The sequence below is a fragment of the Manis javanica genome, chromosome 1 (genome assembly GCF_040802235.1).
Source record: "Manis javanica isolate MJ-LG chromosome 1, MJ_LKY, whole genome shotgun sequence".
NCBI lineage: Eukaryota > Metazoa > Chordata > Mammalia > Pholidota > Manidae > Manis > Manis javanica.
In genome coordinates this window covers 14,860,889-14,883,869 of record NC_133156.1, presented here as the reverse complement: position 1 = coordinate 14,883,869, position 22,981 = coordinate 14,860,889, and the positions used below count along the sequence as shown (strand labels likewise).

Here is a 22,981-nt window from a genome sequence, read left to right as displayed (position 1 = left end):
TAATAGCAAGGCGAGTCACAGCATTGTATAACTCTCCTTTGGTACCACGGGGGTGTCCTAAAATGCTTCCAAATTATCTAAAATATTATTCTTCCTACTGTTTCCGAAAGAATCTGGAAAGCACAGTAGAGAAAGTTTAATGTATCTCTTCCCTTACTGGAATCATTCTGTGGCATTTCAATTATAATTGTTAAATGGCATCCTAGGTCCCTAAACTGGCAGTAGAGGATCAGGTGATTAGAGTTTTAAACTCGAGTGCCCTTAAAAAAAACATCCAACTGTCCCAGTGAACCTTTTTGTGTGATGACTAAAGCTAGGGTGGACTCACCAGCGAAATTAGAGACGGAGGAAGCAGTTGTGAACTTTCTGAGCAATTGCTTTTCATGCTGTCTTTTGACCATTTTGCAGCTGGCAAATTATTCCATAAAAGGGTTCAAAAGGAAAGAAGGGTACATATTTTCAGTTAACAAGGTGTCTCATTGTTAGCAGCCCTAGTCCAAGATTTTAAGGTGGGGGAGCCTTAGGAACCTCTAATATTTACAAAGAGGAAATTCACACCGTTCAGTGGCATGGAATGCTATTCCCCACCATTGTTTTCTGGCAACTTCTATTGATCCTTCAGGTCTCTGCCTGCGTGTTTTCTGCAAACTTCATTAGGTCTGTACACATGCTGTATACTCATTTCCCTCCCACAACACTTCACAGAACTGTAATTAAATAATTAAGTATCTAAGTACAGGCTTTATGTTTCTCTCTCCTGTTATATCACCATCTCCATAGGGACAAAGCCTGTCTCATTTTATCATGGTTTCCCAAAGTATCCAGCACAGTGTTTAACTCAAAGAAGGTGCTTAGTAAATATTTCTTGATAAATGGACACCCACCCATCCAAATTTCACCTGCCCTCCCTCCGTGGGATGACTGGGAGTTGACCCCAAGGACTGTGATTCACAGTGCTTCCTGCCCCGCCCTAAGGGGCTGGGAACCTCCGCACCAGATGGAACAGGGGGCAGCGTGTCTTTCTAGTACACGCAGGAATGCACCTCTGAATGGCGAGGTGGAACGCTCCTCCGCCAGACAGTCCATACATCAGACTCACCATCTGCCCCTGTTGCTGTGACCTCAGGCAAAGGAATGGGTCTCAAACTGATTGCCTTTATTATTCTCCCACGAAGATACTTTCTAAACACTTCTACCTGCTGTAACCTCCTCTATCCCCGACCTATCACTGGTTCCCCCGTTGGCTTCACAATGACAAATGAGTTGAAGCTGTGCTTGCAATTGAGACTTGGCCTCAGGGAGAACTCACTCAAGGCTAAGCAATAACGCCGTCTGCACCGAAGAGCCCAGTGCAGCCGAATTGCTTGACCTCGCCTCCTTCAAGGCCTACTCCTGGGAGGTCTCTGAATACTCCTGAATCAATGCAAGCTTCAGCACTGGGAGATGCCACGACTCTTTCATTATCAGAAACATTAACATGTTCTCAGAGCTCTTTATGTTAGAAGAGCATAATCACATGATACGGTAATTACTATCTCCAAGTCATCTGGAGCCAAGATCACAGTAGCAGCTGAAATGACCCTTTTACCTGCCCTCTTTTCCTAAAACAGGACATTTTATTTCTGCAAGCTCTTTGTTAGTTTCTTTACTTAAGATGCGCCCAGAAAGGAGAGATGATGCTTGGCCAGTCAGATGGAAGGCGGGCGAACCTGTCAGGGTGGCTCTCCAGCACACAAGTACATCAAAGTGCACAGGAAACATGTTCTGATGGTGTTGACAAGATAACTATATTTTTTAAATTATACTATGCCCAGAAACACCCAAATCTGTGGGATTTCATGGAGAGATAACAATCTGATTTTAGAATCAATTTTCATGATGCAAGTGGAGATTCTGTAGCTTACAGAGTAGCAGCCTCCCTCTTCCCAGCCTTCTCCTAGGAGGAGAGCAGCCCAAACAATAAGACACTAACTGTTCATTCTCTATAACCACAGGAAGCCCTTCTATACCTTGGGCTGAAAAAGAGAATTTTATTTTCTACAATACATCATGTCAACATGACAGAATCAGAGGACATATTGACCAAGAAGTAATCTATCTTCAGATCAATATTTTCAACCGAAAATAGTTTCTTACTTGCTACAATAATTGCAAACCAGTTTTAAGAGTCAACGGGTAAAGCCCGACTATGTAAAATTATATGGGTCAATGCACTGCTGACATTTTGTGCTTGACACATGAATAACAGAAAAGCTTTTCATGAAAATTTTGAGAAAAATAACCATTGAGGACTAAGAGTGAGTTTTTAAAACTCTTGGGAACCTTCCTGTTATGCAGCCATGGGTAGGATGTCATCACGCTGATGTCAATACAGTAATGATCATTATTAACTTGCAGGAAGACTACATTTTGCAGGAAGATCATATTTTATACCTCCAAACACATTTAGTGTGTACAGTGCACTAGCTTGCAGCCTGTGGCATGGACACACTACAGAATTACTGTAGGGGATCTGAGAGACTATATGTGAAGTCACTAGCATTGTCCTAGAAAGAAGAACTCAATCTCTAAGATGTAGTTTTCAATGGTAATTATTTCAATAAATGCAATTAATTGGCCTCTATCCGAGTGAGCATATTTAAGCAGCGTAACACAGAGATTAGGTACACAGGTTTTTCAGACAGACCTAGGATGATTCCTGTTCTGCTACACAGAAGCTGCTATGACCCTGTGTGGAGGGTTTGCTTAATTTCTGTAAACCCCAGTTTCCTCCAGAATTAAAGAAGTCAAAGTATTTAAATCCCTAAGCATATTATATAGTGCACAGAGAATGCTCAATAAATGTATCTTTAAAAAGAAGAAGAGAAAAAGAAGAGAAGTCTGTAACAAAAGCATGGTGTCTAAAACTTAATCATCCTTCCAATTATCAACAGAATATTACATTTAAAACAAATTAGCATCAACTTATTTGCCATCATAAATTGAATGAAGACAACTCTCGCTTTAGAGGGACAGGTCAATGCACATGCTAGTCATTTACTCCTATGGGATCTCCAAACTCTTGCTTATAGTTAGATTTGATACGGGCACTCTCCTAGACTATATTTCTTGAGCTCCAAGAAAAAATCTTTTCCAACAACTCTTATTTAATCTTGTATCATTGATTTAATTGATCATGGCTATAAGTAATAGTTTAAATATTTCCATATTGATGGATATTTAGATTGGTTCCACTTTTTTAGTATTATAATCCATGTTGCAACAGAGTTTCCTATACACATATCATTGCTGCTTGAGCAAAGATTTTCTAAGAGATTCCTAGAAGTAGAAATACTGGATCGCACGTTATACACATTTAAAGTTTCATGGATATTGACCAACTTGCCTCCAGAAGATTCTAGCAGTTTCACATTCCACTAACACTACAAGAGTGTTTCCTTGCCAGATACTTACCAACACTGGCTATAATAAATCTTCTTAAGTTTTTCTAATCTAATATGAAAAAAATGGCATCTTATATTAAAAATTGAATGCATTTGTTATTCTGGAATTTGGCTATCTTTTCATATGTTTATGGTCATTGACCACTTTGTACTTCTGTGTGAATTACCCATTCATATCTTTTACCTATTTTTCAGATTAAGTTGGGTTTTCCCTATCGATTTTCATATCAACACTCTGTTGCAGTATTTTCATGCATTCAGTTTTGTCACCCTTAACTCTATGATGCCTTTCACTGAAGAAATTTAAAATCTTTATGCAGTTAAATATGTGATGTTTTAGAGGTTTCCAGGTTTCATGTCATGATTATTCCCAAATTTTAAACTATTTTTAATTATTGTATTATTGAAGAGCATACAAAACTGTTGTCCGTTACATTGTTCAACAGATTTTTTTAAGAGTTCACAAAAATTTTTAAATCTTAAGACTTTGTGCTGGAAAGTAATTTTCTCTCTTCTGATGAAGCGATAAGCTCTTTATTTTCTCTGACTGTGTTTCTTCTTTTGCCCTTTTAGCCAGGGAGCTCGGAGCCCAGTTTAGTCAGGCTTTTCCCTTTGTCGTACTTGGATGTTCATCCCTGCGTCTGTTATTCTGTGCCCTTTAGGGGGATGCTGCCTTTGTTAGGGGGGGTTAGTTTGTTCTCTTCGGTTCTTGTCTCTGCTGCCACAGAGAACTGAAGGGCAGAGACACAGTAGTGAAGCACAGCAAAAGTTTTATTTGAATACACTCTAAGGGAAGAACAGGCCAGAGTCAAGGCAGACAAAGGCAGGTTTACTTGAATAAAGCAGAGAGGAAGGGGAAGCTCATTGACAGGAGTTTGCAAGCTCACATTAGAGCTCTCAGCAGCCCTTTCTAACTTATCCCAAGTAGGACAGGGAGTGAAGACTGGTGCTTAAAGTCTAGAAATATCAAAGTGACAAAGATACCACTGGAAGAGCCCAGGGACAAAATCAATCAAGTTGAGCAGTAAGAAGTCTTAAAAATACACACTCCAAGAAAGGGGAGTGCGGGTAACCTCAGAGAGGAGGCACGCTTAAAGGGCTTAGGGTTCTGTCTTTTAAGGCTTTCAAGAATGGGGCAAAGGGCAGGGGTGGGGGTTGTTGGGCATGGGCTTGACTTGTGGTCTCATGATGTCTATCTCCAATGACAGACACTACGTCATTATTTATCTTTCAAGAATGGTGTGGGTAAAATTGCAATATTTCCAGTATGCCTCACTTGGCTTTAGTGCATCTCCATATCAATAGGTGCTTTTAAAGGGTGTAGAGAAGTTGTCCATCTCCATACAAATAGGTGATTACAAGGGTGCAGGAGCGAGGGCATACCTGGACCCGAGAGGTTTGGTGGGGTCCCTTTTTTGGCAGCCAGGTCATGAGAGACACAGGTGAGCAGAAGTGGATGACTGCTTATAATCAATAAACGGGTTTCTCCCACTTTATTTCTCCCTTCGACTGATTTCGGCTTCAAAGGTTATTTGCCTGGGCTGGGAACAAATTTTCCACCCCAGAGTTACAAATGGGATAAAGGTAAAGGGTTGGAGGGGCATAGGCCTGTCATGAGGTTTCAAGATGTCTATCTCCAATGAGAGACAGTATGTCAGTTAAGACTGCTTGCCCTGCCTTAAGATAGGTTGCTGGCTGATTTCGAAAGAATAGGCCAGTAATCTAACTTCCCAACTCTCTGCTTTTAAAAAGGAATCTTTCCCTTAAGGTAAGTCCCTCCTAGTCTTCCAATGCTACTCATATCTCAGCATTTTTAGGAAAATTGATCGTGATGCTTGTCCCATGTCCCTGCCTTGTCTCGCCTGTATCAGCTGGAGCATGTCTCAAGGTCAGCTCCGATTCAGAGCCTGTGGAAAGAACTCACACTGCAAGGGGAGTTAACTCTGTGAGTCCCTTCTGGCAGAGAACTGATTATCTGGCTTTATCTGATTAACCCCCTGAGTTCTAGGGGGGCCCCACCCTCTTTTCATCCCACTCATATCTGTCTTTCTGCCTAATGCCTTGGATCTTTTTGAAATTAGAAAGTGATTAAGTAACAAACTAGTAAGTAATGATTAAGCAAATAATAGGAAGTGATTACATAAATAATAAATCAAAACCTATATTTAAATTTTTTCAGGTCATTGTTTCTTAATCCATTTTACTGTGAATTCTTGGTCTGCTAGAACTAACTAGAATTCACCTGATAAGATTATAGATCTCTCACTCTCACACTATTTATTTGTTTGCAAATACGTTTACCTTATTGTGAGCAACTCAAGGGTAAGACTTGTTCTAATTATCCTTGACTCCAAGTCACCTATGGCTTTAAGTAACTTAGATATTTGCTGAATGAATAAACCACAAAAAAAAGTTACTCACAGAAAAGCTCGCATGAGAAATCTAGGTTAAAGGAAACAGCCCAAGCGCTTCCAGGGTTTGTTCTATGGCGGGTACATTTGCATCTACAATTGTGGACGACAGTAGTTGAGCAGATGAGCCAAAGATACAAGAACCTGGCCATCATTAGCCTGGATCACCCAGGGAAAGAAGCAAAGCATCACAGTTTAGAAGTGATCCCAACAATGTGGATTAAAACAAGGGTTGTTACTACCTAAGTAATTAAAATAACCCAAACAAATTCTCAGTCCCAAGAAATCTAATTATTCGGGATTTAAATGCATTCTACATGCCTACCTTCTGCTTTTCAACTATCTTGATGACACAATAAGGTGATCTGAAAGCTGATTTTCTTTTAGAAACAAGATTTTATTTAAATTAAAAATTCAAACCCATGGAGTAAATGTGAGCCTAAAATCCAGTAGTAATATTTACCTTTTAACAATGATTTTATAATAAAAGGAAGACTTACAGTGTTGGAATTAGATAAAACTTAGAGGCGAAAGCCCTGAAATCTCTAAAATAAGGTTTTTGCTTTGTTTGCCCCATCTACACCCACCCCTCATAACTCAGTTCTGCTTTCTCTGGGGTTTTAAGCAATGTGGGTGGCCCCCTTACGTTCACTGGGGAACAAAACAAAATGCCTTCTTCCTCACTGACCTTGTTCTCCTGATGATGAGGCAAGAAAATAAAGGCAGGCTGCCAGGGGGCCACAGCCAGGGGTTTACACAGTGGCCAGTGTGGGGTCCTCTGCCGAATCAACTGGAGGCTGTTAGTCCTTCCTTGTATTAAAACATGCTAACAACCCCTCCTTTGAGGCAATGATGGGAAAAAATGTAAGAAGTTCTAGATCTTTTGAAAATCAAATACAGAGCACAGGGCACCATTCACATGAGTTCCAGAGTAAACTCAGGCTAAGATTCAGGCACTCTGCTGCATGTCTCACCAGTTCACACTGGCGGCGGCTGCCTTCACCACAGACCCCGGAGAAGGAGGCTGTAACTAACAGAGCAAGGTTGGCACGGCTGGCAATGACAGGGAAAGGAAACCAGAGAGAGGAGAAAGAGATGTGACTGGGGCAGCTGGCAGCTGTTTCTAGAGTGAGGCCTCTGCAACCTGCCGTCAGTGCCCCAGGAGCGGGCGGACCTCATGGCACTTCCACGGGAGAAGCAGGACAGGTGGGGTTCTTGCAGTGACTGCCAGAGCCTGTTCTGGGGGTGGGTGGGTGGTGCGCATGGCCCCCACTTACCTTAAGGAACTGATTTGTCTTGTGCCACATGATAGAACCACCTGTTCCAAGTGACAAGTCCTTTCTGAGTGCCCATTCTAGTACATGTCCCCATATGATTAGGGGACTCACTCAATAGGTATTTATTGAGAGCTGGTTTTGTGCTGGGCACAACTGCTGCTAAGGATGTGGGGGTGAGTAAAATAGGCCTGACTGCCTGGATGAAGGGGCAGAAGGGCATTAGACATGTACAGAAATCATCAGATAACTACACTTCTGTTAAGAGTTAATGAAGGGAAGGGTCCCTGAAGAAGTGACATTTAGGTCAAAACCTGAAGGCAAAACAAATGTTAACTGGTGGAGGAAAAAAGGAAGTAATGGGGCTGTGTAGGGAGGGGATGGCCTGTCAGGTGGGGTAAGGGTTGTGCCCCAGCTGACTTGCAGGCAAGGGTCATCGTGATATTATCTGTTTTCAGGGAACTCCCAACCTGAAGGGAATGTGGCACAGAAAACTTAACTCTCTTTTAACTGAATATCAACTAAGCAGATATTAAGGATTGATTTATGGACAAAGGCAACAAAATATCAATTAGGGAAAGGCACAGAATGGTGTTTAGGGGGGCTTTTCAGGGAGTATTGCTTCTCTCCCAGCTTTGGAAATGAACAGGTGTCTTTTAATTTAAGGATTTAGATTCAAATAGCATTTATTAAATACCTAATATGTTCTATGTCCTTTTACTTATTTCAATGCTGAAAACAATTCCATGGAGTATGTAGTATTATCCCCCCACTTTTTTTTTTTAACTGATAGGGGAATATAAAGATTTGCTAAATGCTGATTTGCCCCAGGCCCAACGGCTAGAATAGGTTGGCTGGGCTTGGTGCCCAGCCTCCTCACGGGGCGTGGAGCACGTTTTCTTCCCTTGCCCTTTAGTCCACACTTGACCTTTTCTGGGAAAGGTTGTTTAGATTCAAATCTGTAAAACTAAAAGGTTTGCACCGTGCGCTCTAGACCTGGAGCTCAGACAATTATCACAGGCCCCACACCAAAACCTACAACTATGGGGTTGGGAAAACAGGATACTTCAATTTGTTATACAGAAATAGGAAAACTTATTTTCTCTACAAGGCTAGAAAAACTCCCTTAATATGTTAACAGTAATGCCTGAAAATCAACTAACAACATTCATATTTCTTCAGTTATCTTCTAAAACAAAAAAATTGTTGGTGCCTTTGTTTGAATTGGGGTCCAAAATAAGATTCGTACTTTGCAATTGGGGGATATGCCTAAATCTTTTATAATCTACAGGTTCCCTTCCATCCCTCTTTTTTCCTCCAAAATTATTTGTTTACCTTGTGTGTTTTGTACATTTTGTTGCTGTTGTTATTGTTGAGTACATCAGCTGGTTTGTCCTGCAGAATTTCCCAGAGCCTGGGTGTGCTAATTCTATTCCCATAATGTTATGTAATATGTTCTCTGTCTAGTAATTAGTAATTACATCTAGAGGCTAGATTAGTTTCATGTTCCCCCCAAGACTAATTCACAGATAATGTATACATTTCCATCAGTACAATGCATAATGTCTGGTTGTCTCTTTAAACTAATGATTGATCATTGCCTTCATCCGCTGATTCATTAGAAGCTGTGAAAAGATATTCTATGACATCTTATTTATTAGCTAGAGTACTTTTATAAAGGGAAACTTCTCTTCAGCAACTATTTGGTTATTTTGAGGTACAGACTGAATAGGAGAAGTAGCTAAAATGTTTTAATTTCTTTATTTACCAGGTTTCAAAGTAATAGGTAATTTCGTGTTCCAAAGTGACTAGTTTTTTATTTTTGTTTTCCTTTTCTTTCATTAGGCCCTCATGGATATACACATATTTTGATGGGTATTACTCTACTGTAGCTGTTATGAATCTTATTGATAGTCAATCTCTTTGTTTTTTATACCACTAGGAGCTTATTGAGTCTGACTCTTGAGTCTTTTTGATACAACCTGAGCAGGCTATGAATTCTTCTTGGCTTTCTGGTATGCCAAGATGTTCTGAGATCTGCAGTGCCTGCCCTGGACCTGGAACCTGCCATTTCTTCAAGGAATCCTATCTTTCTGTAATGGAAAATGCATTTAGAGACCACAATCTGGGCATTAGGGGTGTTCTTTTTATTAATTCATTTAGTTGGTTCTGTTTATAGCTTTTCAGTGGACAGGGCTGGGAAATTTTTTAAGGTAAATTTCAGATGAGTTCATACTTTATCCCATTATATCCAATAATTCTTTAATGTCCTTTAACAGCTGTAACCCATGTAATCCCAGCATAACAACTTCAGAATCACAACTGATTCAGAATCAATACTAACACTAACACCAATAGCATAATTACCAAAAACAGCTTAAGATATTTTTTTGCAATTCTTTTTGAACATGGGTATATACTATTAGGGATATTCAATCACATTGCTGTATTTTAAAATCACTTGGAATAGTTGTTCTATGTGTGTATATGCCACCCAGAGGCCATATAATTACTTTCATTTGTGTAATTGTACATTTGACTTTAAGGTATCGCCTTTTAAAATTCAATGTTAATTTGCAACTGTGTAAGACATTTATATGACTTCAAAGACAAAACTACCTAACAAGGTGTATTCAAAGCCTAGCTTCTATCACTATTCCTTCCTTCCTATTACTTCTTCTTCTTTGTAAGTGATGATTTCTTTTTAATTTCAAAGCTTATTCTTTTATTGTGTTTTCTTTATAAGCAAATATTTATTTAATCATATATATACATACATAATTTCCCTATTGTTAGATAAAAGGTAGTGTACTACACACACTTTCCTCTGTCTTGCTTTTATTACCTAATAATACCCCTTAATATTACTTAATAATACCACCTTCTAGTAGCTATTTCCCTCTTCATTTAACAGCTGCATAGCAAGCACCGTAGCCTGTGGCTGCATCACAATCCGTTCAGCTAGTGTCCTATTAATGGATGTCTGCATTGTTTTCAGTATTTTGCTGTTTCAAACAGTGCTGCAAGGTATCACTTTGTTCGTAATTTTGCCAGCCTACCTTTAGGAAAGGTTCCTAAGAAGTGGGACTGCTCAGTCAAAGAACAAATGCATGTGTGATTTTATTAGATATTACCAAATTCCCCTTCACTGGAGTTGTACGATTTTATATCCCCTCCTGCAATGTATGAAAATACCTCTTCCCTGCAGTTTCACAATAGCATATGTTTTCAAACTTTTGAATTTTTCCCTACCTAGTAGATGACATGCTGTAGTCCACTGTAGTTACATTTTACATTTTTCTTATTGTAAATGAAGTTGATTGTCTTTTCATCGGGCTAATAGCCATCTGTATTTCTTTTTCTAAGAACTGCCTGTTCAGATCCCTAGCCCAGTTTTCTTTAACAGTAGTGCACAAAATATGATCCCTAGATCAGCAGCAGCATCTGGGAATTTGTTAGAAATGCAAATTCTCAGGCCCTTCCTCAGACCTACTAAATGAGAGACACTGGGAACAAGGTCCACAATCTGTGCTTCAACAAGCCCCATGGGTGACTCTGATGTACAAAAATTTGAGAAACACTGGTCTATAGGGTTGATGCAATAACTGTATTTTAACTTGCCAATAGGCTTGTCCAATTATTTTCTATTTAAACCAAGGTCACTGGTGTTATTAATCAGGAACTGGATGATTCAGATGCCGTGTGACATTTATTCATTCACTCATTCATCCAACCATTAACAAACAGATGTTAAATATTGTGAAATAAAATAAAATTTTACAGTTTGCCACAGTGGCCTCCCAGACAAGGAGAGCTGTGCATGCTACAGAGGCCGTACGTCAGCCAGGTCAACTCAGGCTGTGCTGAGAAGATGCCAAACGGCCATTCTCGTCTATGTTAGCAAGGCTGCCACAGACCCCTGCCCAGGGCCGAGAAGAGAAACAGCCCAATGTCCTCAAAGAGGACAAGACCAAATGGGAGTCTGGTCCCCCTGTCCTCGGCAGAATTCTTCACAATAGTTAACAATCCAAATCCTTGCCTCCTCTCACACACAGATAACTTTGGAATGTGCACAGCATGTTCTTTTAAGATACTAACCAGATGCATCCTTGCCAAATTGCTTGATGTTTTGATTAATGTAACCTCTTTCCTGCATGTATCCCCTGTTGTAAAAAGGTACATAAGCTGTCTTCAGACTAAGGGCTTTGGAGCAGTCCACTCAGAACTCTCTGATTGGCTGCCTGCCTGGGTTTTAGGCCAACTATGACCCTCAGTGTGACTCTGAATAGACTCTATCTTTCTTAATACAACAGCTGGGTTGACTTCAGCTGACAGTATCCACTGTGAGTTAGTCCCTGAGGCCAGCAATACAGATACAGATCTAAAGAAACAGACATGGTCACTGCTCCCAGGAGCTAGCCTTCCACTGAGGAAGAACAAAACTAAACAAGTAATTTGAGTCTCACTAGAGGGGATTACAAGGTGCCACTGAATCGTACAGCAAGAGGCCCCAGCTAGGCTAGAGGTTGGGGAAATGCAAATTAAAATAATGCTGAGACACTATTTTACTCCCATCAAATGGACAAAGTTTTTTTAAAGGGATACTACCTGTATCTAGCAGGGGTATGGGTGGAAATGTGAAGCACTGCAGCCTCTTCCAGAAGGAATCTCAGTGAAATTTTTTAATGCATCAAACACAGCAACCCCACTCCTGGGACTCAAGCCCATAGAAAGAAGGCCACTGTGTGTAGTGGCAACCACTGTTTACAAAGTGAATGCCTGTGGTAGGGGAATGGTTGAATAAAGCATGGTATATGCATACCAGGCAGTCACTGAGAAGAAGGAGCAATACAATGACTTAAAGGTCTTTCTATGACATACTTTAGATAAGGAAAGCAATATGTAGGAAAATGGGTATCATGTACTCTTATTTTCAGAAACTCATACAAGCCCATGCGGGTGTATATTTAGATGTGTTGGTATATGACTACATGAGCATAGAACAACACTGGGGAAGAGGAAATGCCTATACAGGGGATCCTTCTAGGGTGGGTTTGGGCTCAGCGTGCATTCTCCCTTCCTGTTAGAAGACCTTTCTACACGTTCAAACGATGGAACGCTGACAACTACATGGCCATCCCTGCAGGCAAACAGACACTCCTGGGTGAGATACGGGAGGGGGAGAAGGCAGAGCAGGGGCCACAAGCGGGCTGCCTCGGCAGCTGAGTCACTAGCTTCAAGGGCGTGGAGGGGCAGGGCTCCGTTTCCCCGGCCTGGGCCCAGCAGGCAGGGGGCAGTGCTGAGCCAGACCTGCTGTGGCAGCTGCTGATTCCTGGGCGCGAACCTGGAGCCACAGGGGAATCTTGCAGAGGCAGCCTGTGGGGTCTGGGACTCATTCGGGAGGCGCAGTCTGAAACCTGGTCCCACAGCTCTTCCAAGGATTTCTTCAGCACCCACTTCCCTGGGCCAAATGCCCATTTGCCTAAAATAACTTGATCCTTGTTTTTTTTTCTTTGCAGTGGGAACTGTGTGAGTTGATGGGTTACCAGTTGGAGGAGTGAGAGGCAGTTGTGAGAATTTAGACGTATGTATATATGAAAGTGCCTTGACAGTAGTGGTGTTTATTATTATTATTAATCTTAAATGCCATTTAAAACTCATCTGTCATCCCAGCTACATAACTGATATACACAGAGACCTTGCAAAGGCTTGTGACTGCAGAAGGGGGCCCTCCCCTGTGCAGCGTCTCCAAGCAGAGCCTTACCCGCAGGCGTGCACGCGGACTTAGGGGCCGGAAGCAGACTCCTGCGGGCCGTTGTCACATTGGAGGCTGCAGGAGGGGCCGCGCGGCTGGCCCCCTTGGGCGTGTCCTTGGAGGGCACAGCCGCCTTCAGAGCTGGCTGGTCTTCAGTCCCAAAGGCGGAACCTGCAGGAGGCAGACAGTGTGTTAATTATAACTTCATGAAAAATGGATGGACCGCCTCGCCACTTGCAATTGCCAACCAATCCTCACGCCGTCATCTGCTTTAGAACTTGGGCTGACTTTTAGTGGGTGGCCTTGAAAGGCATTTCTCTGGGATCCGATGTGGCAAGCAGTTTCCTTTCATTGCACCTAAAAATCTGTCATTTACATTCTCTGTGTCATGGGCTCTGCAAAAGCCAAGAGCAAGCTCACCTCTAAAGACTTCACACACGTGAACACACACACACACACACACACACACACAGTTTGCTTATGTGGACGTGTAACCGCGTATGTATATGATAAGCATTTGTTTGATAATACAGGAGACAAGCAACCCTTTTTTGGGAAACCAGAGGGAGTGACACCCCGGAGAGGTGAGAAGGCCCACAGGTCCAGGACGGGGATGCAGAGCCCCCTGAAACCCAGCTAATGTCACCTGCAGAGTAAGAGGCTGGGGATGAAGGCAGAGGGGTGAGGGGCATGGAGACAAAGAACCCCTTTGAAACAGTGAAAATTAATCATGGGAAACCTCATTAAAGTGGAGTCCAGAAGCTAGAAGGGGGACCATAGCACTTCATGTCATTTATAGGAAGAATCATGAAGTATAGGCCCCAACTGGTGGGGGGCGGTGGGGGCGGTTGGGGGGAAGCTACACTGTATCTCCTGTAAGAAATCGGCCATCGCTGCAACTCAGTCAATGGAAACAGTCATCACCCTGAACTCTGGCTTTTCTCTAGCAGATTTTGTTCAAAATAACCGCTCCCACCACCACCCACATCGCACCACTGCCCACCGGCCAACTTCCTCCTCCTTCTCTGTAAGATAACATTCCTCTTGTTTGTTTGGTGGGCTTGCCTATGGTTTTGTCACAGCTTGCATGTCCCAAGTTGCAACCCTTTGCCATTCCCAAATAAGCCTACTTTTGCTGGTAAAATGACTGGCAGTTTTATTTTGAAGGTTAGCAAATCCCACGAAGATGTTTTGTCTGAAAAGCTGAGACGTCACCAGACTAAGAGGACCCTGAGTGAGAGCCCAGCTCACTGCAAAGGCAGAAAACATTTATTAATTATTCCAGTTCATGGTTTGTCCATGGGATGGCTTGTTTATAAGGGACTGTTCTGACACTGGAAAGATACTCCGTACTGGGATATGTGTCAGATTCAGATGTGTGAAGTGGTCATGGTCCACACTGTTCTTCTAGATCCTTCCAAACCTACTGTGATTTATATGTTTGTAATCACTTAAAGATAAAGACACCAGCGTCTAATCCCTGTTAAAGGATAAGTCTTCTAAATACACCTCCGAGTATAGCTGTGAGGCCTAATCTGCTAAATTAAATAGAGAGCCTGGAAGTAATGAGATTACTGATTTGGAATAAAACTATCCAGTTAGAAACATGACCATCCACCATGGAAAATAAGCAATGACAGCTGTAAGAAGTACACAGAATTCTAGCAAAAGATGAAATTTTTTGTTTTCATCATCTTAAAAGGATAGCCATAACATTCTATTTAGATAGGGCCTGCATACAAATGGTAACATTATTAAAATGGCTTTTCTGTCCAAAACAGAGTAAGAGATAGTTACTTTCTCTTGAAGACCTGAAAGTCCATTTAAAATTGGGGAGATGTGTTTTCTTTCTAAAGAAAAGTGTATTGAGGAAGGGAAAATAAAGAATGTGCTCCGTCCTAACACAGAACCTATGCCCTATAGTTCTTTCGAGGTGCTGTGGAAGGTTTTAAATAGTTCTAAACAGTTCTAGAAGAATGCATTTGATCTATGCAAACAGCTGCCCTGCCATTCCACAGAAGGTGTCTGCACTACATCCTGAATGTCAGATAAAAGAGTAAGCACATGTTTGATCCAAATCTTGTCAGGAAAAGGGGCATCACGCATCTGAAAAACAATGAGTTTTAGCTTCTGAATCGTAGAGCGGGTTCACCAGTCCAATCCTAGAACTCAGAGAATCTCCGAGGCTTTGTAGGACATTTCAGATGGGCAGAGAGGGCTCAGACACTAAAAATGTTTCACATGGAATTATCTAATGTTCAGCCCACTGCTGACACACTGCCAGAAAAAATATAGTCGTTGAAATATGTAGTGGTAGCTAAACTGAACACAAAACCTTTTACCTAGTCTTTAATGATTTATTAAAGTTTCTTAAGGAGGGAAATTTTGTGTGACATCTGTCGAGTTCAAATGACCTTTTATCAAATCCTCTTGCCGCTGACATCATTCTCTTACATGGAATGATTATTAATGTTGTTATATTATATACGAATGATTATATAATGTTGTATATATATATTCAGAGATTTGGCTGCTTTCCAACCTGGGAAGTAAGTCATCTGTTTGAAGTATAAAGTGTCAAGGAAGTTATGTACACCCCTTGAGGGGTCTTCATGACCAAAAAATGAAATAAAGTAAAATAAGGTAACAGAGAACTCTATTCTTGACCATTCTTGTGGGATACAGCTGGCATTAAACAGTACCAGTCTTTGAAAACCAGCTTACGTCGGCCAGTAATTAAAGACACATTCTTCAGTAAATAAAAAGCGCCCAGAATTTGGAAATGGCTGCTCAATTCTGTAAATCCTCTGGGTACTTTGCAACAATGCAGACAACATTAAACCACTGCTTGATAAGAGGGAGAAAACAGCTGGAAATAAACACACTGCTTGTGTGAGCCAGAAACATACTCTGGAGTATTCGGCCAGTGGAAGCAGGCCTCTCATTCCCAGTCAAAATGAATTTTCTCTGGCCTGAATAATCTAGGAGATACATGGTTCGGGCTTGGAGCGAGACCACCGGGGTGGGCACGGTACCTCCCCCACCTCCCACCTCCGCTGTTTCGTTTTTAAGATGTTCATCGCTCTCTCAAAGCTGTTGGGAGAATTAAAAGACCAAAGGCAAGTGAATTTAAGTTGATGCAAGCATTAGTACAAGAAAATACTTAGTGCCTGGTGCATGGTATGCTCTTATGTTACTTGTTAACACAGGTTAGTTTTGAGGTCAGGGGCTCGCATTACAGCAAGTCAGTTTTTCACTGGAACCTGGAAAGTATTCCAGAATTAAATCAGCTGGGCAGCTTTAAGGAAGAAGAAAAGAAAGGGGTGAAGTCAATCTGATAGTAGCCACAGGACAAAAGAGTGACAGCGTGATTGTCTTTCATATAATGAACATATCATAAAAGATAGGATAAGAAGATGAGAACAATAACAAGAGTGGACCACTAAGCTTAAGAAGTAGAAAATACTGCCAGTTCCATTCTGAGTGAAATTGTGGGGGCAGAAGGCATGCGTGGTTCACCTTTCCTACATTACCAAAACTGCTTTCCAGATTTCTTGTTGCAATTCACAGTAAGCACAGGTAGTGACCCTTGGACTTCAATTTATTAATGAAATTTGGTTTTCATTTATAAGTTTCTGACAAGTAATGAGTTTGAATACTTTTTCTCATACAGTTACTGGCTACTAAAGTTGTTTCTTCCATAAAATATCCATTCATATAACATTGGCCTCTTTTCCATTGAAGTATTTTGCCTTCTAATTGACATTCAGGAGTTCTTTGAATATTCTGGATACTGATCCCTTATCGGTACAGATTTCACAAGCCTTTACTCCGAAGTCTTTCGATTTAAAGCAGTTGATTCTTCTCAGTCTTTCCCCACTGGATTTATACTGTCATTTTTACTTTCATTCCCTACCTGTTGTCATAAAGATGTTCTCCTATGCATTCTTCTGAAAGGTTTAAAGTTTCGTTTTTCACATTTAGATCATTAATTCCCCTGGAATGGGGCATGGGGCAGGGATCGTGTCTGTTGTTGTTTTCTGGGTGAATAGCCAGTGGCCCCAGCCGGCATATTTGACAGTCTGTCTTTTCTGCAGTATGTGCACTGGCAGCTGCTGCATGTCAAGTTCCATACAGGCATGACTCTCAGGGTAAGCCAACAACCCCCAAGCTTCAGTGACTTAACAAAAGTTTGCTTCCTGGTCTTGAATCATCTAACAGAGGCAGGGTGGATGCTCAGCAATCCCGGAGAGTCCAATCCAGGCAGGGACTCAGGGGCCCAGATTCCGTCTATCTGTGCTTCTGCCCTAATCTGGGTTTCTCAGGAGACCTTAGCCTGCAGCTAGTATGCGGGGGAACATGAGGTGTTCATGGGAAGATGTTACGGGTCAGGACTGGAAGTGCTGTGAACCACTTCCGCCTTGAGTCCCTCAGCTGGAACTCAGCTACCTAGGAGGCTGGGAAATGGGGTTCAGGTTATGCCCAGGAGAACAGGGAAATGGTCTGATGAACAGCTCTCCCCTCTGCCCCAGGAGGCTCCACTTCTGAACTCCATATGCTGTTTCACTGACCTCTTTCTCTATCACTACACCAATACCTCACTGTATTTATTTGCTAGAGTATAAGACCAGTAGTAGCATATGTACAAGACAAGTACCTCCAACTTTGTTCTTTTACTTTACAAATTGTCTTAGCTTTTCTTGGCCCTTCATATTACACACAGATTCTAGAATCTACTTGTCAAGTTCCAGGAAAAGTGGTCAGGATTTTCAATGGATACAATTAAGCCTTTTTTCTGAAACGCAACACAATTGAAAAATGAGCAAGATCAGCAAACAGATGCTGAGCGCCAATTATTCTCTAGGCTCCGTGTTAGGTGATGGAGATACAAAGAAGGGATGAGTCCCATGAAAAAATAAGCATCAAATAAGTGGTTCTTGAAAGAGGCAGCACTACTCCATAAAGGATGAAAGTCTGTGGGGGAGTGTGGATAAAGTGAAGGTTCCTGAGGCCAGGATTCCCACCTGGCCCTGGTTGGCTAGCTCACTGCACACGCGTGGACAATTCATTGTTATTGACTCTTTATAAAGAGCTCTGCCCAGTGCTCTGGGCTGCTGAATGGCTGCAGGGCTGCAAGGCTGCAGGAGAGGAGAGCAGAGCAGAGGCTGGAGTGGTGGCAGAGCTGAGGACAGAGCCTGAAACAGCTGCCAGGGGCAGAGAGGCCCAGAGGCAGAGAACGGCTTGCTGCATGCAGACTCGCTCTGAGGGGATGGGATTCTTCTAGTGACTGACCTGCCACTGTGGGAATAAAGTTGGGTATAACCCTTTCACCCCAAGAATGTTCCACTGTCATTTCTTCGGTCTCACTGAATCCATAGTGAACTTGTCTGGGGCTAAAACCCATTGGCAAGACAGGACATTTTGGATTGAAGTGATGCTGGTATTTAGTGGGGTTTGCAGGGGGACTTTCAATACCTCTGTAGAGAAGACATGCAGAAATGTAAGCCACCTTGGAGAACGGGTGAGTAAATGTTAGCTGAGGGGTATGAGGCAGGAAGAAAATACATTTTCAGTAAAACAATCACATGCTATAAGGGGAATTTCCCTATACTGTTCTTACCACTGTGAGCTGCCAGCTTATTCTTCATAATTCCCTTCTTTTTTCCATGCAGTTGTGCTCCTTGGGTTTATCATATTACCAACACCAAAACTGAAGATATTCCTCTGCTGATAGTAACTAAAGGACTACAGCCTACTGATTCTCTGATGGACAGTGGGCATTTTTTGTAGATATCCAAATCATATCATCAATTTACTATTTAGAAGGGAAGATCTCCGTCTTTAGAGTGTGAGAATTTGCAAGGTGTACGGTCTGCATGGTCACAGAATCCAGCTGTCCAGTTCAACATAGAAGCCTAATCACTGTACTTTTTTCTCCTTAAAGGATCAAGACAACCAGGCACACTCAGCCCCAAATTCTAGGGGAAACAAATTTATTTTCCGTCTAGGGACAGGTCTTAGATTTCATCCTCCATAGCACTTAAACATCCTGAGCTGATTGACAAGTTCTACCAAAACCTCATGGAGTTGGGACTCCTAACTCACACCATATACAAAAAATAATTTAAAATGAATCAAAGACCTAAGTATAAGAGCTAAAATTATAAAACTCTTAGAAGAAAACACAGGTATAAATCTGAATGGCCTTGGGATTAGATAATGGTTTCTTAGATATGACACCTAAAGCACAAGTAACTAAAAAAAATAAACTAGACTTCATCAAAATAAAAGCATTTTGCACTTCAGAAGACACATTAATGAAGTGAAAAGATAACCCATAGAATTGATGAAAATATTTGCAAACTCATATATGATAAGAGTTTAATATCCAGAATATATATAAGAACTTTTATAACTCAACAGTAAAGACAAATAATTCAATTTAGAATGAGCATAGGATTTGAATAGACATTTCTCCAGAGAACATACACAGTGCGGAGAAAATGGAAGATCCTATGGCCAGGATCCTCACCTGACCTTAAACTACTTGATTATGTAACTGGCCTGCTGCCAGGCTGCTGCTTCCACACCCACAGGCAATAAGCTATTATTGATGGAGTCACTATATAAAGAGCTCTGCCCTGTGCTCGGGGTGGAGGCAGAGACAGAGGTGGATTACAGACCTGCAGGTACTGCAAGCAGACGTGATTCTAGCACTCGACCTATCACCGGGAGAACAAAGCCGGGTATAAATCCTTTTACCCCAAGAATGTTATGTTATCATTTCTTGGTCTCACTGAATCCATAAGGAACTTGCCCACTGCTGAAACCCCCAAGCAAGACATACATCTAGCCAAAAAGCACATGAAAAGATGCTCAATGTCATTACTCATTAAGAAAATGCAAATCAAAACCATGAGAACCCTCTTTATACCCACTACCCAGTAGGATGGCTATAATAAAAACTACAGACAATTACAACAGGTATTAGTAGAGATGTGGAGAAACTGGACCCTTCATACATTGCTGGTGGGATTGTATAATGGTGTAGGTGCTTTGGAAAACAGTCTGGCAGTTCCTCAAAATGTTAAAAATAGTTATATGACCCAGCAGTTCCACTGTAAGTGTATACCCAAGATAATTGAAAACACACAAAAACTTGGACATAAATGTTCATAGCAGTATTATTCATAATAGTAAAAAAAATGCAAGCAACCCAAGTGTCCACCAACTGGTGAATAGATAAACAAAATGTGGTGTACCCGTAAAATGGAATATTACAGCCTTAAGAAGAACTAAAGTGCTGACATAAGCCACAACATGGACAAATCTTGAAAACATTATGCTAAATGAAAGGAGCCGGGTACAAAAGACCACATACTATACTATTCTATTTATAAGAACTGCCTAGAACAAATTCATAGAGGTATAAAGTAGATTAATGCCAGGAGGAAAGGGCATGGGGAGGGACTGCTAACGGGCAAGGGTGGCTTCTGAGGTGATGAAAACATCCTGGAATTAGATAGGAGTGATGGTGCATAATCTTGTGACTATACCAGAAACTCCTGGACTGTACCCTTTAAAAAGGTGAACTTCATGGTATTTGAATGATATCTTATTTTTAAAAATCTCACCCGTATGTTTTCCTTCCTGGATTCCCCGGATCCAAGTTCCTCAGACAGTGACTCAGCTCTCACCTCTCCACTGAGGGACTCCTGGTGTTCTTTCCTAAGGCAGTCGTTGCTTCTCTTCTCTGCCCTGTGTACAGCGCATCCCAACCAGTCTGTCCCAGGACCCTTCTGCTCCTGATGGCATATGCTTGCATAATGCAAAAAAGAATCTTCCTCAAACCTACTATTGCATCCCATTCAACACAGCAGAATGACCAAGCTCTGATGCGAAGAGGGTAACGTCCAGTTCATCCCTGGGCACCTTCACTCTGCCCGTGTACTCCCACCAAATTAGGGTGATTCTGAGCTTCTCTGGTCCTACACCACAGAGAGGAAGGTACATGCAAACTCAGGCCAGAAAAGGCAGGCACGCCAGGAGGAGGCAGTGTGCACGTATGAGATACCCGGTATCCCCCTACGAAGTACTGCGCAACCTTCTCAAAGGGATAATTTGATGACTGAAGTCAGGGTGAGAAGTTAGGGTTTCCGATCCATATCCCAACGCTCTTTCACTACTTCATTTATTGGGAATGCTGATAACTGAGCCTGAGTTTTATAAAGAAGAAAGAATTCTTTATAAAGATGAGAGATGAGAAAATGATCAGAAAGCCCTAACCAGACCAGAAGGAAGTGCACAGGGGAAGGCTGTTGATGAAAAGGAAAATGGTTATTAATAATAGGAGGGCATTATAGCCAAACTTCAAGAAACATGTTGCACTGATCTTGAATATTTATACATATTATAATGACTAAACTACTCTCTTCACTGTTGTTGTTTTTTTTTTTTAACAATCCAGGCAATCAAGTTGTAATAATGTTCTGGCTGCATGATTGCCTAATTGATGCATATTTCATTGATTTAGCAGCATTTATTACTTGGTGGCAAAATTCAGTTAAATTATTAAAGCATCAACTGAATGTTTTATCTCCCACCTTCTGCATATTTTAACCCAGACGTGTATTTTATTTCCCACATGAAAGAGATAAAGTGAACCTGCTATTTTACCATTTCAGCAAATCTATTTCTTTGTCAAACTGAAATAGACTAAGCCTTCTACATGCCAGGCTGTGAACTAGGCAGAGGGCAGACATAGTTTTGTCCTCACACAACTTACATTCCGGCAGGGGTGACACATAGACAAATAAAATCATCACAAACTGATTCGTTATGAAAAAAACCCAAAGGCGGAGGGAAAACTCAAGGATGAAGGAGGGGAAGCCTACTTTAGGTGGAATACTGGGGAAGGCTTCTTGGAGGTAGTAAAGTAAACATTGCTCTCAGCTGCACACTGGGTCCTGATCTCCTTTATTCCTCATTACTAATGATGCCATTGTTCTAGAAACTTAGAATTAAAGCTTTACAATTATCCTTGAGTCTCTCTTTGCCTTGTGTCAACCAATGCAAGTCAGGGTGTTACATTTTCGTAATGGACTTCAAACTGAAGTCCCCTGTCTGCTCCCACGGCTGGCACCCATGTCAGCCCTTGGAGAAATGCTGGCCTTTGCTCTTCTTACCCCAGCAACCTTCAGAATCTCATGCTATGGCCAGAATAGAAGGGAGAGAGGGGCAGCCTGTGGTGGGCAATCCTGAGAAAGTGCAGAGAAGCGACGGGTTGGAAGACTGTGGAGCAGTATCTGGGCCGATCACTGTACCTCTAGATGCAAAGATATGTGCCGCTTTGCAATACCATTTGTTCAGAAATAGAAGAGAAGAGGGAAAGAAGAAAATAAAGGAGAGTACAGAGGATGTCTCTCAAATAAAAACAATAATCTAAATTCTTAAATTCCTCATTTCCAGTCCAGTGTTCCCATCTTGCCTCCTGACTTCTCTGTAGTTTTATGACATTAGTTCTGTGGGCGGAGGGGGAAAGTAAGTACTTGTTTCTTTCATGGCCTTATGCCTATGTTACTGTCGTAGTGCAGTGTTCTGAGGTATTAATTAAAACATCAGAAAATGTGTGTTGGGCAGAGCTAGTCTAGTTCTCATCTCTTTTTGCGCATCCCCAGATTAGATCAAGGTCTTTATGTTTTGGTAACAGGAGAAGAGCTGGACAGGAAGAAGGGTTTCTATGCAGACGCCGAGCCAGACGTTCATCCTATTAGGCCCTCCCTTCTCCCCAAAGTAATGTCCACTTGTGCAGGGTGGGCAAGCTCCAAGTTCCCGGCTCCACTGAGACGCTAGAGAGAAGTCAAAGGGCTGCATGATGCGTCTAAAGGAGACAGATGCTAGGCATCCTCTTAGAGTCTCTGAGACACCCCCAAAGCCCCCAAATATTTCACCACCGTAAATGGTCAGATACTGAGAAGTGGAACACGTGGAAGGTCTCATGGTTCAGGAGAAGGGAATACCCTCAGCAGATGGGAATTCAAATATCTCAGTGGGTGCAGAACTGCAGGAAAAGGAACGCTGAAGAACGAGACTGAGTAA

At 41.8% G+C, this 22,981-nt stretch overlaps 1 protein-coding gene across 8 annotated transcripts in view; it reads right to left on the bottom strand.

Moving 5' to 3' along the window:
* The window catches only part of MTUS2 (microtubule associated scaffold protein 2), a 501,163-nt gene that overhangs the window by 135,769 nt on the left and 342,413 nt on the right, over positions 1 to 22,981 (bottom strand). For all 8 annotated transcript variants that reach the window (XM_073228704.1, XM_073228715.1, XM_073228711.1 and 5 more), the window contains one exon: positions 12,893 to 13,054. In XM_073228704.1, coding sequence (XP_073084805.1) covers positions 12,893 to 13,054 — 162 coding nt within the window. The remainder of the gene's footprint in view (positions 1 to 12,892; positions 13,055 to 22,981) is intronic.